Source organism: Oryza glaberrima, chromosome 4, assembly GCF_000147395.1.
Source record: "Oryza glaberrima chromosome 4, OglaRS2, whole genome shotgun sequence".
Taxonomy (NCBI): domain Eukaryota; kingdom Viridiplantae; phylum Streptophyta; class Magnoliopsida; order Poales; family Poaceae; genus Oryza; species Oryza glaberrima.
Window position 1 is genome coordinate 14,227,884 of NC_068329.1, and position 16,931 is coordinate 14,244,814.

A 16,931-nucleotide genomic window follows, 5' to 3' on the forward strand; every position below is an offset into this window, starting at 1 on the left:
GATGGGATACAAAATAGAAAGGAATGATATATTGGGATGTAAATAAAGGAGTGATTGACACCCTCCAAAATCGATAGTTGACCATGGTTTCTCTGGCAAAATATCATCTCAGAAAATGTCCACCTTTGCCATATTGGCCAGGCAGGCAAATGATAATGAATCTTGCATTACTTGGGTGGGACTGAAAATTCCTGATTGGCTTGTGAGAATCCTGCAACACTGCTGAAAGGCTAAGCCATGTCACCATTGTATCCAGCAGTGCCGCTTCCGCTACTACCTCTGAACCGATTGTACCCCATTGAGCCAATGCCCCTTGCAACATCCATCAGCCATCCCTCCCTCTGGGTTGGTACCTCCGTGCCCGACAATGACACGGATGCTGGTATGAGGCCTTCCTCATGGAGCTTCTTGAGGCGGTCATTGACAATCTTGAGGCGTGCATTTGCCATCCATCCGAGGCTGGTAATCTGCTCGATGGTGAGACCCTCGAGGCTCGGGCGGCGGCCATTGATGGCTTCAATGAGGAGTAGCTTGGTCTCGCTTTCATTAGCATCGTGTCCCACCTTGTGCAACTGCTCTTTGAGCTTGTCGACCTGCTCGTTGAGGATGCGCTCTAGGTCTGTCATCTTCTTGTATCTGTCCAGATGCGGCATGGCTTTGAAGTGCTCGAGAACTCTGGTCGCCTCCCACACCGATGGCCAAACCATCGTTGCTTGCACCTCAACCTCACCGTACACCATGAGGAATAGTGTTGCGAACTCACTAACCTTCTTCGTCAAGCCCTTGAGACGCTTCATGAATGTCACCCGCCGCTTCACATCAATGATGATCCGCTGAAGCTTCACCTTCTTGTGAGCCATGGCCTTCGCAGTTCACCACTTTCTAGCAAGAATGCACCTATAGATTGACGAGAGATGGTTAGATTGACGTGAAATCAAGGAAAGGGGAATATGGTGGATTTATAGTGGGAGATCAGATTGCAACAATCGCCTTGTTGTGGAAAGAAATTATTTCGCAAATCCAAAAAGATCAAATGAATCAATGCAAGTTAATGCTTTCCTAACAAAAATGCTCGGTTAATGTGTAGCTGGCGAGCATATTTGTCAACCTTTAATCGTGTCAGTCAATAGCCAATAGACGGCGGTGGACAGGGAGTCAGGGACTCACGCTAGGGTGAGGTGAACTAGGGTTTTTTTGATGGGTCTATTGGGCCAATGGGCCATATGTATATGTGCTATTGGCTGTGGACTTGACTTGGCCGGGTAACCCCTTTGGTCGTTAAGGCTCACGAACAGCTCGCGAGCCAGCTCGAGCTGGCTCGTTAACTCTAACGAGCTGAAATGCCAGCTCGGCTTGTTAGGAAAATCAAACGAGCAGAGCCGAGCCGAGCAGAGCCTGTCACGAGCCGAGCGAGCGAACGAGCCATGAGCTTCCTGTCCACCCCTACCCTCAAGGCATAGCCTTCCTCTCTATTGTGGAGATTACGGGTATCCTATACCCACACGGCATGGTTATCCGACTGGTTATAGCGGATAACTTATATCTATGAAATATGTAACGGATCATGACTTGGGTATTACGTTTCCTTGTATATTATGGAACGGCGTAAAGTCTTGGTTTGATAATATTGTAAAGTAGATTTAGGAAACTGATACCGTATTGGTTAAAGTTTCTATCTTATAATCCTGCCCCTCCCCTCGCCCCCAATCTTATATAAGGTGGGCAGGAGGCCCTCTATGGGGCATGACACACAATCAGATCGTCAGACCTATAATACACCCGGTGGATTCAAATCCCCAAACATGAGTAAAGTATTACCTCTCATTGAGAGGGCCTGAACCTGTCTGAATCCTTTGTCCCCGCATCCATCCACTTTTAGGTCTCATGCGCTATCCCCTTTATATTGCTGAAATCTTGTTTCGACAGTTGGCGCGTCAGGTAAGGGGCGTGTCGAGTTCCTCATCGACGAGTGTGATGGAACCAATCTCTGATGCCGTTGGATTCTCCAAACTCATTCTTCCCTTCTCGGATTCAATCCAGTCGCGAAGATCAATCTCGGCCAGATTCAATGATTTAATCTCCAATATCACCGGCTTATGGATTGGTGGCATCGCTGTGCAACCAATTGGCCGTGAGCCTACTCCGCAATGCTTTGGCCGAGTGGTTAAGGCGTGTGCCTGCTAAGTACATGGAAGATTAATCTCGGCGATGGATCTAATCACTGTGCCGCTGAGTTCTTTATTTGAACAGCAAGATCAGAAGCCATCATGGTCGCCAGCTACAAAACAAAATATTGGTTCCTGACGTAAAGCATGCAAGAGCACGTTACGTGGAGTCACATATACAAATACAGTACGAGCTAGCTACATGAAAATCATGTGTATATAACTTCCTTATACACATATACTCTTCGGCTCTACCATCCAAGTTTTATCTTTCTGATCTATTACGTAATATATTAATTATTTCTTCCCGATAACTAATCACAAGTTAATGCTATGTGGTCTATCTCCTGTTTTTACATGTATCACCGATGGCCGAGCCCGATCAAAATGCACGTCAAGCCACAATACAAACTATCTGTTTGGCAAATTTCCTTCTCGGCTACGAGTTTCTGCCTTCACGGTTGGTTGATTACACCATCATTGTTGGGCGTCTACGTCTTCACTGACCGGCCACGTCATCCGCCGCCGACTGGTGTTTCTCGCCTCTATGGTTGGATGGTCACACCACCGTTCTTGGGTGTCCTCGTCTTCACCGACTAGCTGCCTCATCTGCCGCCTTCTGGTGTCCTCGCCTACCCGGTTGGTTAGTGACACCACCGTTATTGGGCGTCCTCGTCATCACCGACTGGCCGCCTCGTCTGCCGTCGACTGGTGTCCTCACCTACCCGGTTGGTTGGTCACATCACTGTTGATGGGCGTAATCGTCTTCACCAACTGATCGCCTTGTCAGCCGCCGACTGGTATCCTCGCCTACCGGATTGGTTGGTCACACCACTGTTGTTGGGCGTACTCGTCTTCACCGACCGGCTTCATTGTCAGCCACCGACTGGTGTCCTCGCCTATCCGGTTGATTAGTCACACCACCGTTGTTGGGAGTCCTCGTCTTCACCGACCGGCCGCCTCGTCTGCCGCCGACTGGTGTCCCCGCCTACCCGGTTGGTTGGTCACACCACCGTTGATGGGCGTCCTCGTCTTTACCGACCAGTCACATCGTCTGACGCCGACATGTGTCCTCGCGTACCCGGTTGGTTGGTCATACCACCATTGTTGGGTGTCCTCGTCTTCGCTGACCGGCCGCCTTGTCTGTCACCGATTGGTGTCCTCGCCTACCCGGTTGGTCGGTCACACTACCATTGTTGGGCGTACTCGTCTTCGCCGACCGGCCGCCTCGTCTGTCACTGACTGGTGTCCTCGCCTACCCGGTTGGTCGGTCACACCACCGTTGTTGGGCGTACTCGTCTTCACCGACCGGCCGCCTCGTCTGCCGCCGACTGGTGTCCTCGCCTACCCGGTTGGTTGGTCACACCACCGTTGTTGGGCATCCTCGTCTTCACCGATCGGCCGCCTCGTCTGCCGCTGACTGGTGTCCTCGCCTACCCGGTTGGGTCGTCACACCACAGTTGTTGGGCGTCCTCGTCTTCACCGACCAGCCGCCTCGTCTGACGCCAACTGGTGTCCTCGCCTACCCAGTTGGTTGGTCACACCACTGTTGTTGGGCGTCCTCGTCTTCACCGACCGGCATCTGCCATGGACTGGTGGCCTCGCCTACCCGGTTGGTTGGTCACAACCGTTGTTGGGCGTCCTCGTCTTCACCGACCGGCCGCCTCGTCTGCCATCGACTGGTTTCCTCGCCTCCACGGTTGGATGGTCACACCATCATTAATGGGCGTACACGTCTTCCCCGCTGGCTTGCCTTCGTCGCTGCCGACTATTGTTTCTGCCTATGAGATTGACGGATTCTGCCACCGTTAATGGGCCTCGTCATCTATACCACAGGCTTGCTTCCGCTACCGCTGACTGGAGTTTACGTCACCATTGATGGACTACTTCGTTCCCACATCGGCTACTTCTACTGTCTCCAAGGGAATACGAAAAAGCTAACTCATCATTAATTTTATTCTCTATGTGATATTTTCCTTTTCCTCTACCTCACTACATCAACTGGTTCACTGTTGACTAGTGAGTCGGGGGCTACAGATGTTATATCATATTTTTTCAACAAATTTCATAATATTTATCTTGATTGCTTGCGACATAATCTAAGTACAAAAGTGCCTATCGAGTTATGGAATTCTATCTTCCTATGCTTTCCGTTTGGTTTGTCGATGGATAGTTGCCTTTGGGCCGATTCCTAGCACCCGGGGGCTCGTTGGATGGACCAAGTAACACAAGGTGCTAAGTATTACTCGGAAAAAAAATCAAAAGCATAGAGGTCAGATAATTTATTTTCTGCTCTTAACAATTGCAAAAGTAATTGAGTAGTAAATTCTGATCCGTGAAACTTTGTTCCATTAATGACGAACTCATGTCACTCATTTGCATGTCTGGGAAGTGCCTTGGCCGACTCCCGGTGCGTGAGGGCAATGACTAGTCGGGCAGAGTGTTTAAACATAAGGAGCCATCTGTTCGAGGAAATCAAAATTGAAAAGAGAAGAAATACATATTTATATACATTTTAAAATACTTGATTTTTTCTCAAGTACTGTATTTGCATCAAATACTACTTAGCCTATATGTTTGTTCTGCAAGATCCAGATCCAGATATGCATAATAGGGATTCATGGCTTTAAGCTTATCTCCTATGCGTCGGGAATGGATCAGTCAGAACATCACTGCCGGCCTACTTTCGTCACCGCCGACTAGTGTCTCGCCTACACGGTTGGATGGTCACATGACTGTTGATGGGCGTCTACGTCTTCACCATCGGCTTGCCTTTGCCGCTGCCGACTAGTGTCCTCGCCTATACGGTTTGGTTGTCATATCACCGTTGTTTGGCGTCAACGCCTTCATCGTCGGCCTGCCTACTTCCGCTGCCGACTTGTGTCTTTGATTACACGGTTGGATGGTTACACCACCGTTGTTGGGCGTCTACATCTTCACCGACCGGTTGCCTTCGCTGTCGCCATCTGCTGTCTCCGCCTATACAGGTTGTTGGTTACACAACTGTTGTTTGGCATCTACATATTCACCGACCGGCTGCCTTCGCCGCCGCTGATTGGTGTTTCCGCCTATATGGTTGGCTGGTCACACCGCCATTGATGGGCATCTACGTCTTCACCACCGGCTTGCCTCCGCTGCCGTCGACTGGTGTTTTCGCCTACATGGCTGGTTGATCACACCGCCGTCGATGGGCGTCATTGTATTCACCGCAAGCTTGCCTTCGCTGCCGCTCCGCCGATAGCAGCTGCGTCGCCCGTGGAGCCCCGTGCGCTCGGTGAGGAGAGGAAGGGAGGAGAGGAAAGAGGCCGCTCAGTGAGGAGAGGAAAGAGAAAGAGAGAGAAAGGAGAGAGAGGGGAGGGGAGGAGAGAGGGTGTGAAAAATTTGAAGTGCGTGAGAGGGAAAATAGGAAGGGATATTTTATATGGCTGTGTGGTTCACTTAAAAAGTCCACAAGCGAAAATCGATTTTTCCGTGCGATCCACTTAAGTCAACCGCACGGGATAATGAGGATTATCCTGTGCGGTTGGATTAAGATGCCCGCACTGGATAATCTATTTTCCCGTGCGGGTGTCCGCCCGGCGCCGGTTGCCCCATTATCCCATGCGGTTCCAATCATGGTCCGCCTAGAAACAACAGGGCCCAGCATACAAGAATATCATTCATGTAGTAGTGTGATGGATTCTACGGTGGTGCACTGGAGTGGAGACCAAACTTGAGGAGGAGAGGAAAGAGATATGTTAGGGAAGAGACCAGGACAGCAGGATTATAGGGGTGGGCATAAAAAGATTGACAACCGAAAGCCGAACTGGACCGCACCGTAACAGAACCAAACTGTCGGTTTTTCGGTGATCGGTCTTTTCTTTCGGTTTCTGTTTTTTTTTACTAGAAAAAAATGCCCGTGCATTGCAATGGGAAAAAACATGAGAAATTTAAGAAGAGGTTGAGAAATATTTACATTATGTAATTAATTAAAATATAAAATCGCAACTATACATGTATCCGATGTTTTTTTACTGGAATACATTTATACGATGTTGAAGAAAAGAAAGGCTCATAAAAGTCAAGGTAAATGTGGAAATAAAATTAAATTCTCCATGATTAATTACACTATGTGAAAAATTTTCTGTATTTTCAGAGCTCCATTGCTAATTTTAATAATACAAACATTATTTTAGCATTTATTTAAATGAAAATCTAAATGAAAACCCTCTTTTCTCCTAGGCCATTTTGAGCCCATTTTTTCTTTAGCCCATACTCCTCCCTTTCACCTCGGCCTGAAAGCGCGCATCTGCCCCATCAAACAACCAGAAAGTCTAATCAGCATCCCTTCTCCTCTCCCTGTCACGTGGGTCCCAATGCCACAGTGTCGTCTCCTACCTCTGTCCGACTCCACAGCTTCCCGACGCCGCCAGAAACCACCGCCTCCTTCGATGAAATCCATCCGCATTCACGGAGATAATCCGAAATTGATTGAGTGGTTTTGATCCTTATCTCCTTCTATTTCCCTTTTCCAAGAATTAGAGCAAAATCGCATCGTATCGATCTTGGAATCAAGCCATATAGCAAACCCTAGAGTTGTCCGTTTCACATACTGGAGGGAATCGGACTGCGCAACGTACGAAAGTCTTCGGCAAAAATATCTTAAAACTTTTATAATAGGTGAAGATTCGGTGTTCAGATTCATGTGTTTTAATATGTGGAGACCGAAGAAATCGGAAAACCGATCAATGTAAGTCTCATAATTAAATTTATTATATTTTAGCTATAGAAAAAAATTCTTACAATTTTAAGAGTAATGATATGTCAGAATTTTATCCATTTTGTTACTGCTATTAGAAAAATGTGCACGAAGTGTGTAGGGAAAACTTACGTGTATAAGATATTTTCCTCACTTATTAGTAGACTGACATGATTATTTGTGCTAAGATACCAGAAAGCAAGCTGGTCGTTGAGCTATTCGATGGCCTCTTTGAAATCTTGTTATTTAGGAGTATTAAACGTAGATTACTAATAAAACCTATTCCATAACCCCCTATTCCATAACCCCTAGGCTATTTGCGAGACAAATCTAACGAGGTATATTAATCCATGATTTGCTACAATGTCATGGATTAATATACCTCATTAGATTCGTCTCGCAAAATAGTCTAGAGGTTAGAGGTTATGGAATGAGTTTTATCAGTAATTTACGTTTAATACTCTTAAATAGCAAAATTCCAGAAGGATATTTAATGGCCTAAAGAATCCAAACAGGCCCATAACGTGACTTTGCTTGGCAGCTACTAGTACTATATATAAAAGAAATGTTAATCATGGTAAGCGTGCAATTTTTGTTTTAGCTAGGGATGGAGACGGATTGTGAATTTTTAATCCTCTGGCTCTGTTGTTGAATTGATTATTAGTGGCTGATGAGTGATATTTGGTAGGAGGGGTGAACAGGTAGCTCAACAAAGTTATTAATTGTTAAATTTTCTTTTATAACTTTGCAATCGATAATACTGACTTAGATGCTCTAAACTTGTCAAACAAGTATTCTCTCTCCGCTTTGCATTATATAAGGAAATTAGCGAAAGAACAAAAAGTGTTGCGGTGAGATACATATAGATATTTCCACTGCCGAATCCATACCGATGGTACATATACTACCAATATTTAAATCTGGTGCCCACAATTATGCACACCCTGGTGTATTTTCATTTGTAAGTACTCCCCCCGTAAAAATGAAAAATCTATTTCTAAAGATGTATTTATACATATTTCCTCTGTCCCATAAAAAACCCAATTCTAATTTTGAATCTGGACATAAATATATGTCCAGATACAAACCTAATATTAAGTTTGGAAGAACACGTTGTCTAGCATGATTGTTTTTTTTTTGGACGGGAGAAATATACCCTCGCACAGTTGTGACTGACTGTCGTACGCATGCATAGCATCGTAGCTTGTGCTGTCGTATGTCTTCCATAGCAATGATTTTGCAGTATGATCCTTCCCTTCACATTTGCAGTCCTTTAAACAGAGCCCCAATTGCAGGTTTGCACCTGAAGATCACTAGACTGTGACATGGTGTTGCCCGTTTGCAGGGATGTGGTATATGGTCGAACAGGTTCAGGTGTTAGTGTCCATGGCTGGACATAGTAGTACAGAGGATGAAACTTATATTCTATTATTGAAAAATAACCGAGGGACAAAATGCATAACTTAAACACTTACTACAGTCCAAAACTGGCAGATGTTAACAACAGCCGGGTTGATTTCTCCTGATCAGAGTGTCACTAGAAAAAAAAAACTACGGCCAGTTCGGGTAGGCTATTAATTTTTCTTTAACGACTCGCACGAGACGGTGCAAAGTTCTATTGATAGAGCAGGAAAAAATTACAAGATTACAACCCTGGAGGGTTGTAACCAGCAAAAAGGAAAAAAATATACCACCACCCGCACACCGACAGCGCCAACACACAACCGGGAGAAGGCTAGCACCAGACCGGCCGCCGCTAAGCGTGACTGACCGCCGCTAGACCAACAAAAGAACACAGACAAGATCACCCTTGTGAATCCTTGGCTGACGCACCAATGCTCCACCACCTCTCCAGCTCTGCCGACATGCGGGACCCTTGCACCGGCGTCCCCCGCCGGCCAATCTTCGTGCGCCGTAGACCGCGCCACACCCACCGGCAGCTCCTCCTCGCACCGAGGTCGCCTCCTCCACCGCCGGCCGCACCTCTCGCGCCAAGTCGGCCTCCTCCACCGGACGCGCCTCTCGCGCCAATCCGGCCTCCCTCCATCGGCCGCGCCTCTCGCACCAAGGCGGCCTCCATCTCCACCGCTCGCGCCTCTCGCGCCGAGCCGGCTCCACTTTCATCGGCTGCGCCACTCTACGCCAAGCCGGTTTCCGACCCCTCCTCCAAACAATGCCGTGCCGGCCCGATGTAGCCGTCTACCACGCCCTTAGCTAGCCGTCCGAGGCCCCCATGCCTCCGGCGACCGTGGTCACAGCCACCGCAGCCGCTGCTGCCGAACGCACCATCATGCCTCCTCCCACCCTGCCACAGCAGCCGCTGACGCCGCCGCTGCGACAAGCTCCGAGGCCTCTGCCTCCTCACCGACGGCATTGCCGCTGTTACCTCAGGTCGCAGCCGCGGCTGCCACTGGCACCGCCGCCGTTGCCCATCACCAGCCGCGCCGTCGGTAGCCGCCGTCCGCGAGCCTCGCGCCGCCGTCACCGCTATTGCTCGGCCTGCTGCCACCAGGGCCGGCGGCACCGCAGCCGTCGCTCATCCCCGGCGGCGCGAGCACCGCCGCCCGCGCGCATCTCGCCGTCGCGGCGGCCGCTGCCAGCCGCCACGCCGTCACCGCCGCCGCGTCCCCGCGCAGTCACCGCTGCCAACGCCGTGCCGTCGCTGCCGCCCTTATCGTGTTGCCGCGCCGCGGCCTCCTCCGCCACCAGTACCCACTCCGGCCGGATCCGGCCAGGGGATGGCCTGATCCGGCGAAGGTGACGCCGGATCCGCCGACTCCTCGCCGGGATCGGCCGCCACTGTTGCTCCCCAACCGCCGCCGTTCGCCGCCTCTCGCACGCTGAGAAAGGTCACCGCCATGAAGGAGGCCCCGCCGCCGCCATCATGGCTCGCCTGCCGGCTTTCCGGTGGCGAGGTGGGGGGAGGGGGGAGAGGAAAGGCGGCGGCGCCGCTAGGGTTTCGCCCCCCGTGTCGCCGCGCGTGGGCGATGCGGAGGGGGGGGGGGATCCGGGGGACAGGCTATTAATTGGCGGTAGCTCATTGATGGCACGAAAAATGAAAAAAAAATCAATGGCGCATGATTATTTATGGTTAAAGGACTTCCATATAAAATATTTCAAGTTGCTGAAAAGAAATTAAAGCACGCAAGGTCTAAGCATCAGTGGTTATGGTGATGTTTAATAATCTAGTCGGTACATCAAAAGCTGATTGCCTACAATGATTGCCCGCCCACTAAGCAGCAGATGCTTTGAGACTGTGTAATTTACTATCACTATAAAATTTATATAATTATTCCGAAATTCTTTGTGCACCAACGCAAGCTATACAGACGCAGATAGCTCAACTGCCAAATGGAGCTGTTGTATGAAGTAGTGGGGAGCTTTCTTCTCCCTCCAGTCTCACAAATAGCTCACCAGTTCTGACAACGGCGTGAGCAGACATCACCTGATCTCACCAAGAACATGGCCGCCGGCGAGAGGCCGGCGACCATGCGCGCCGTCCAGTACAGTGGCTACGGCGGCGGCGCCGCTGCCCTTAAGGTGAGTTCTATCTGCTTCAAAAGTTCTTACTTTTTCATATTCGCAATGGGGAACTTCTGCCTGGATTTCTGCGTGAGTTGTGCTGTTTAATTTATATGTGAAGAGCCCTGTTTGTCTAAGGGAGGAATTGGTCAACAAATTACCGTGGTGATTTATTTGAATTCCATATACGTTTCGGGGTAATTTGATTTCAGTTTGTGGAAATCCCTGTTCCTTCTGTGAAGAAGGACGAAGTTCTCGTAAAAGTAGAAGCTGCAAGCATCAATCAATCCGATTTGATGACTCAGAAAGGGATGATGCGCCCCTTTCACCCAAAATTTCCATTTATTCCAGGTAGCATTCGTTTCAGATCATTTTTTTTTTCTTACCATGAATCGATGATGAAATTGATATACTCACTCTTGTATAATTCTTTTGAGCAGTAAATAATGTGTCCGGAGAGATCGTTGAGGTTGGCTCTGCAGTACGCGAGTTCAAAGTTGGTGATAAAGTTGTCTCCAAACTAGACTTCTGGGTACGTACTTCCAATGATCTGGCTCCAAATTCGTCTCAGCAAATCATTTTTCGATTCAAAATGCACCGAATTTTTCACCAGCTTGAACGCCAATATAACTTGACCAAAACTTTCTCTCTCACGTCGCCCCCCCCTCGGCGGCATGAGAGGCAACACCTTGCCGCCACCTTCCTCCCACCGTTTCCTACTCCTCCTGTCTCACCGCCGCCTGAGCGGGCACTGGCAAAGCCGCGCGGCCGCAAGGACGGCGGCGGCGGGGCCTCGTCTCGCCCACCCCACGCTCGGTGGCTGGGGGAGGCTGTCCAGGGCGGAGGAGGCCAGATCAGGGCCGAGTCCGGCCGGATCTAGCCAGGGGGTGGTTGGCGGCGGGGGGTGACGGTGACGGCGGCGACAGCGGCGGAGCCCCGTCCAGATCCACGCCACCCCGGCCATATCTGCCCGGGTGGTGGCTGGCGGCGGCGATGAGTGGTGGCGGCGGTGGCGGGCGACGGTGGCGGCCAGGGCGGCGAGGTTTCGGCGGCAGGCCATCATGGATGAGGTGGGACAGCAAGTCTTCGTGGGAGGCAGCAAGTGGCGGCGGGGTAGGAGGCGTGGGCACCGGAGTGGTGGACGGCAGCTTCTCGTGGTAGGGGCAGTCGTCCAGATGGTGGAGGAGGCCGACGGGAGCGTGCAAGCGGCAATGGAGACTGGCGAGGCGTGGCCGGCGTGTCCAGGCGGCGACGGAGGTCGGGGAGGTGCGGCCGGTGCATGCAAGGGGAGGCAGAGGCCGGCGAGGCACGACCGGCGCGTGCAGGCGGCGGTGGAGGCCAACGAGGCAGCAGTGGAGGCTGCAGGCCGTGGCACAGCGGTCCTGAGGATCTGCATGACACAAGGAGGTGCGGTTCGCGACGGCAGAAGCCAGTACGACGCAAGGAGGCACGGCGGGTGGTGGCAGCGGCTTGTCGGCTGTCCGGTGGCGGCGAGTGGGAGGCTGATGTGGAAGCATGTGAAGGCTGGCCAACGAGGGGCGTTGGTTCAGTGATGTCCACACGCTGATGGTGAAGGGTTGGTAGTTGGAGCAATGGAGGACAGCTTTTGAGCAACAGGGTGTCTACGGCGGGTGGCCGGGCTGGCAACGGTGGCGTTCGAGCGCCACTCCCCTCCTGAGGGTGTTGTCATGCCGTCTCACTCCCTCTAGTGTGGTTGCCTGGTAAAAGCCCAGTCTCGGTTCTCTTTAGGACCTTGACAGACGTCGGCGGCAGTTCTTCCGTTGCTACTCTCCTTGGAGACGTCGTCTAGGCACCCCTCTATCAAAACCTCCCAAGCAATTGGTGCAATCTCGCTCTAGATTCTTATCCTCTTGTGTCGGCGTCCTATCTTCCGCAAGTTGGCCACGTCGAAGGGTCTAGGGGGAGAGTGGTTCGACTCTTCTCTCTCACCCTCTCTCCCTCAATCCCAAAAATTTGGATAGAGCGTGGTTTTGTGTTAGTTGTAAGGGTTGGGTTTTGGGCGATCTCGGATGTTTTCCATTGCTGGCTTAGCGGCGGTCGGTACCACTTAGCGGCAGCTGGTCCGGTGCTAACTTTCTACTAGGTCTGTGTTTGACGTTGTCAGTGTGTGGATGGTGGTATACTTTTTTCTTCTTCCTAGTTATAACCTTCCAGGATTGTAATCTTATATTTTTCTCTTTTTATATATCACTAGAATTTCGCTCTGTGTAGTGCGAGTCGTTAAAAAAAATATAACTTGACCAATTTACTTTCTGCAAATCTGCAATGTAGACAGCAGGGGGCCTTGCTGAGTACGTGGCCACATCGGACAAGCTCACCGTCGCTCGCCCTGCCGGAATCTCCGCCGCTGACGCGGCGGGTGTGCCCGTCGCCGGCCTGACAGCGCTCCAGGCGCTCAAGGCCATCGGCACCAAGTTCGACGGCTCGGGCACCAGCGGCGGCGCCGACGTTCTGATCACCGCGGCCTCCAGCGGCGTGGGCACGTACGCCGTCCAGCTCGCCAAGCTCGGCAACCACCGCGTCACCGCCACATGCGGCGCGCGCAACCTCGGCCTCGTCGCTGGCCTCGGCGCCGACGAGGTCCTCGACTACAAGACCCCGGAGGGGGCCGCGCTGTCGAGCCCCTCCGGCAAGAAGTACGACTACATCGTCAACATCAGTAACAAGAACAAGTGGTCGGTGTTCAAGCCGCGCCTGAGCAGCCATGGCAGGGTCGTCGACGTCGCCCCCAACTTCGGCAACTTCGTGGCGTCGGTGGTGACGCTGTTCTCCCGGACGAAGAAGCTGTCGCTGGTGAGCCTGAAGATGAGCAAGGAGGACCTGGGGTTGCTGCTCGAGCTGATGCGGGAAGGGAAGCTCAGGACGGTGGTCGACTCGCGGCATCCGTTCGAGAAGGCGGCGGACGCATGGGCGAGGAGCCTCAGCGGCCATGCCACTGGAAAGGTCATCGTGGAGATGTGAGATTAAGATTCAGCGATGGCTCCAAGCTTTGCTGTCATTTAAATGTATGTGCTATTACTCTATTTGATCATGCCATCGGTACACAACAATCAATCCGTACCCCTCATCAGCGCTGGTTAAAAAAATACTATATATGATTACTATTATATTAATAAAATTTATAAAATGTACGAGGCAAACTAGCCAACTATAGTTCGATCCACGCAAGCGAAGACCAGTAGATATATACCCTTAGGGTGTGTTCGGAATAGCATGTTCCCAGAGCATGCACAGTAAACACGGAAAATGGAACGGTCCATTAGCGCGTGATCAATTAAGTTAACTAATTTTTTTTTAAAAATAGATCAATACGATTTTTTAAACAATTTTCGTATAGAAATTTTTTGCAAAAAGACGGTTTGAAAAGCATGCGTACGGAATACGATGGAGAGGGGTTGGAAACTCAGGATTCCAAACACAGCTTTAGTATCCGGCCTAGCTCCTTCCAATTCATCCTCCTCTCTTCTCTCTGTCAGGCTAGCAGCCTAGCACACTGACCCCTCATGCCAAACCCTCTGTAATTCAGTTGGCATGCCACCTCTGATGTCTTCCCTTCTACCACTCCCTATGTCTTCTGCCTTGCTTCCTTAAGGTTCATCCAGATACCAAGAACCACTAGATCCAACTGCATTAGTACTTCAAGTGCGTGTGCCGCGCCGCTCTGCTCTCGGTCGTCAAGGTGAGGAATGAGAGAAAGGTAAGGTTGGGAGTGAAAAATTTTGAATTGGTGGAGAGGGAAGGAGGAATCCTTAAGCGTCTGTATGCAAATATTGTTTTTTTTCATGCTGCTCTTTAAACTTCAAATCAAATTTTATGGCACTAGATCAACTCATATGAAAAAGTTGTCAAAAACAAAGTTGTAGAACTCATTGAATATACCCTTTTTTTTTGTCATTTCTCCATCTGAATATGATTGAACTATATAAAATTTGAATTTTAAAATACAAAAAATTGAAATAATTTTTTGGGTAGTAGTTGTATAATGCATCAATATCTACAACTTTTGTTTTGGTCATTTTTCTATATGACTTTGTTTGAACAATTTGAATTTGAATTTCAAAATATAACAACTTTAGACAATATTTTCAAATACTAAATGATTTTAACTGAAAAAGACATCAACAACAAAGTTATATAACTCTTCAAAATCTACAAACTGATAGTAACATTGTAAATTTGGTTTTATAAAGTATAAGAGAGATATGTTAATTTTGTGTACTGTTACTATCACTTTGTCGGATGAAGAAATGACCAAAATAAATGAGTTCTACAACTTATATTTTCATGACTTTTTCAGCGGAAATTGTTTATTGCTTCAAAATATTATTTGAAGTTTTGAAATTCAAAATTTCAATTTATAAAACAAAGTCAGAAGAAAAAATGCCAAAATAATAGCAGTAAGAATATAATAACATGATAGAGCATGGTTTTATAAACATTTAGGAAAAAGAATCATCCAATTTGAAGTGTATATGAGTGAGATAAACTAGTTTTAAATTTTTAAATTTTATTTTCAAATTTTGAAAATTTTATTTTTAAATTTTATTTTCAAATTTTATTTTCGCATACGCCTATATGGAAAAATCGATTTTTCCATACGGGATCTTAAGGAGCTGTACGCGAAAATAGTATTCGATTTTTTCAGACACGGCAAGTTATGGTCCGTTTGCAAAAATTATGGAGTAAAAATCGTTTGTGTAGTAGTGTATATTTTTCAGGATATATTTGCTTCAAGAAAATTACTATCAATTATTTACACATCGAACGACTGCAAATTGCAAAATCACATCCGATTAAAACGAATGTTATCTTCGGAATCTGCTGAGTGGCGGGCCCATCTGAAAGGACATACTAGCTTGCTCAAAGAATATACAACCATCGAAAAACTATAAAAGGAGAGCTATATATAGACATACTGCACCAGTAGCGTGTTGGTTAATTACACATAAATTTAGTTCTAATAGTGTTGTTCACATATCGTAAATCGACTTTCCCATAAATTTACAATCGTACAGAAAACTGTGCCTGATCAATAATATTTATTACTGCATACGTACTGACAAATATCGCAAGCACTCCCTATTATATATTTATTACTGCGTACGTACGTCCTGACAAGCATTGCAAGCACTCCCTATTATACTTCGTCCACGGGAAAAACTCAATCCTTATCCAGGTTTAAATCTAGAATTGAGTTTTTATTTTTGAGACGGAGGCTGGGAGTAGTGATTATAATGCATAATGATCAACACTCGATATATGATATATAATTACATAAAAAGATTGATCAGGTAGAGGCTCGTTTAATCTCAAGACCTGAACCTTGGAACTTGCCTTGAACAATTGAATCAATACGGTCGGCCATCTCCCGGGTCATGTGACCCACCCAGTCTCCAGCGACTCCTTTCCTGAAGTAGGAGGAGCTTGGGAGCTTGATGAGATGCCCATTGCTCCCGGACATGTTGGTGTCCAGGTTCTTGAGCTCCTCGAAGCTGCAAAGCTTGACGATGGCATCGACAACCCCGGCTCTCTCCTCTTCTGCCGAGAATGGGCATCCCACGAAGTCGGCAATGGCGACGACGGCGCTTGCAGTATCCTCCAGCATGTCCTCGTACCTCAAGAAGAGCACTCTGGTGGGCATCTCCACACTGGCCCTGAAGTAGCCAAGAACATTGTCCCACCAAGGGCCAAACACGGTGTCCCCCTGGCAGAACGACTCGTAGAGGTCGTGGAACTCGGACACATGGGCTTCCTCGGGGCGTAGCTTGCGGTAGTAGTGCCACAGGGAGACGAGCACGTCCTTGGGGTCGCGCCACACGTAGACGATCTTGCAGCCGGAGCTGGAGTCGGCGACGACGGAGGCCGGGAGGGTGGAGAATGGCATGTGGACGGCCATTATCCGCGGAGAAGGGAGCGCCTCCACCACCGCCTCCTTGCCCGTTGCGTAGGCGCCAGACAGGTGCACCACGCAGTCGTGCGGGTTGAGACGCAGCAGCGGGTGATCCCGCAGGGGGTAAACCTTGCGCGACATGATCGCGAACACGAGTGCTTTCATCCATGTGGTACCCGACTTGGGGTAGGAGGCCAGGAGCACATCCGATGGCCTCGGCCTGAACCGGCGTTGGATGGCGAGCACGGCTTGGACGGCGGACTCAGGCCACCACGTCGCCTGGTACTCGAGGTAACGGCGCTCGCCGAAGACCTTCACCGGTAGGGATGACATGAGGCGGCGGTCGCGGTCGCCTTGTGACTCCTCCTCCTCCTCCTCTGGAGCCTCAGGCTTGGGGAACGGGGTGATGGCATCTTGCTCGATCGCGTCTTTGATGGGAACAGGAGGGCGCCAGAGCGAGGGTGAGCTCACCATGTCTTCAGACATGATCAAGAACGAAATGTATCAGGTAAACAAAGCTATACGGCGAAATGCAGTTTACAGACGATAGGCTACGTGTGTGGAACCAGCTAGCGTGATGGCACACCTCTTTAAA

At 49.3% G+C, this 16,931-nt stretch overlaps 3 protein-coding genes across 3 annotated transcripts; 1 reads left to right on the plus strand and 2 right to left on the minus strand.

Moving 5' to 3' along the window:
- Positions 1-230: 230 nt before the first annotated feature.
- Positions 231-860, minus strand: LOC127769319 (agamous-like MADS-box protein AGL80). The gene has a single exon (XM_052294861.1). The coding sequence runs from the start codon at positions 858-860 to the stop codon at positions 231-233; it is 630 nt and encodes a 209-aa protein (XP_052150821.1).
- Positions 861-10,249: 9,389 nt separating this feature from the next.
- LOC127769853 (quinone-oxidoreductase QR1, chloroplastic-like) lies at positions 10,250-13,577 on the plus strand. Its single transcript, XM_052295513.1, has 4 exons — positions 10,250-10,443; positions 10,638-10,776; positions 10,866-10,957; positions 12,718-13,577. The coding sequence occupies exons 1-4, from the start codon at positions 10,366-10,368 to the stop codon at positions 13,405-13,407; spliced, it is 999 nt and encodes a 332-aa protein (XP_052151473.1). The 5' UTR covers positions 10,250-10,365; the 3' UTR covers positions 13,408-13,577.
- A 2,128-nt stretch (positions 13,578-15,705) lies between these two features.
- LOC127772235 (cytosolic sulfotransferase 8-like) lies at positions 15,706-16,931 on the minus strand. The gene has a single exon (XM_052298247.1). The coding sequence runs from the start codon at positions 16,820-16,822 to the stop codon at positions 15,734-15,736; it is 1,089 nt and encodes a 362-aa protein (XP_052154207.1). The 5' UTR covers positions 16,823-16,931; the 3' UTR covers positions 15,706-15,733.

What these genes read in the sequence shown, in the direction of transcription:
- LOC127769319 (XM_052294861.1), bottom strand. Translation starts at nt 860, where the DNA reads ATGGCTCACAAGAAGGTGAAGCTTCAGCGGATCATCATTGATGTGAAG.
- LOC127772235 (XM_052298247.1), bottom strand. Translation starts at nt 16,822, where the DNA reads ATGTCTGAAGACATGGTGAGCTCACCCTCGCTCTGGCGCCCTCCTGTT.
- LOC127769853 (XM_052295513.1), top strand. Translation starts at nt 10,366, where the DNA reads ATGGCCGCCGGCGAGAGGCCGGCGACCATGCGCGCCGTCCAGTACAGT. An exon ending in GCGGCGCCGCTGCCCTTAAG is followed by an intron (nt 10,444 to 10,637) that starts GTGAGTTCTATC and finishes ATTTGATTTCAG; the next exon opens with TTTGTGGAAATCCCTGTTCC. An exon ending in AAAATTTCCATTTATTCCAG is followed by an intron (nt 10,777 to 10,865) that starts GTAGCATTCGTT and finishes TCTTTTGAGCAG; the next exon opens with TAAATAATGTGTCCGGAGAG.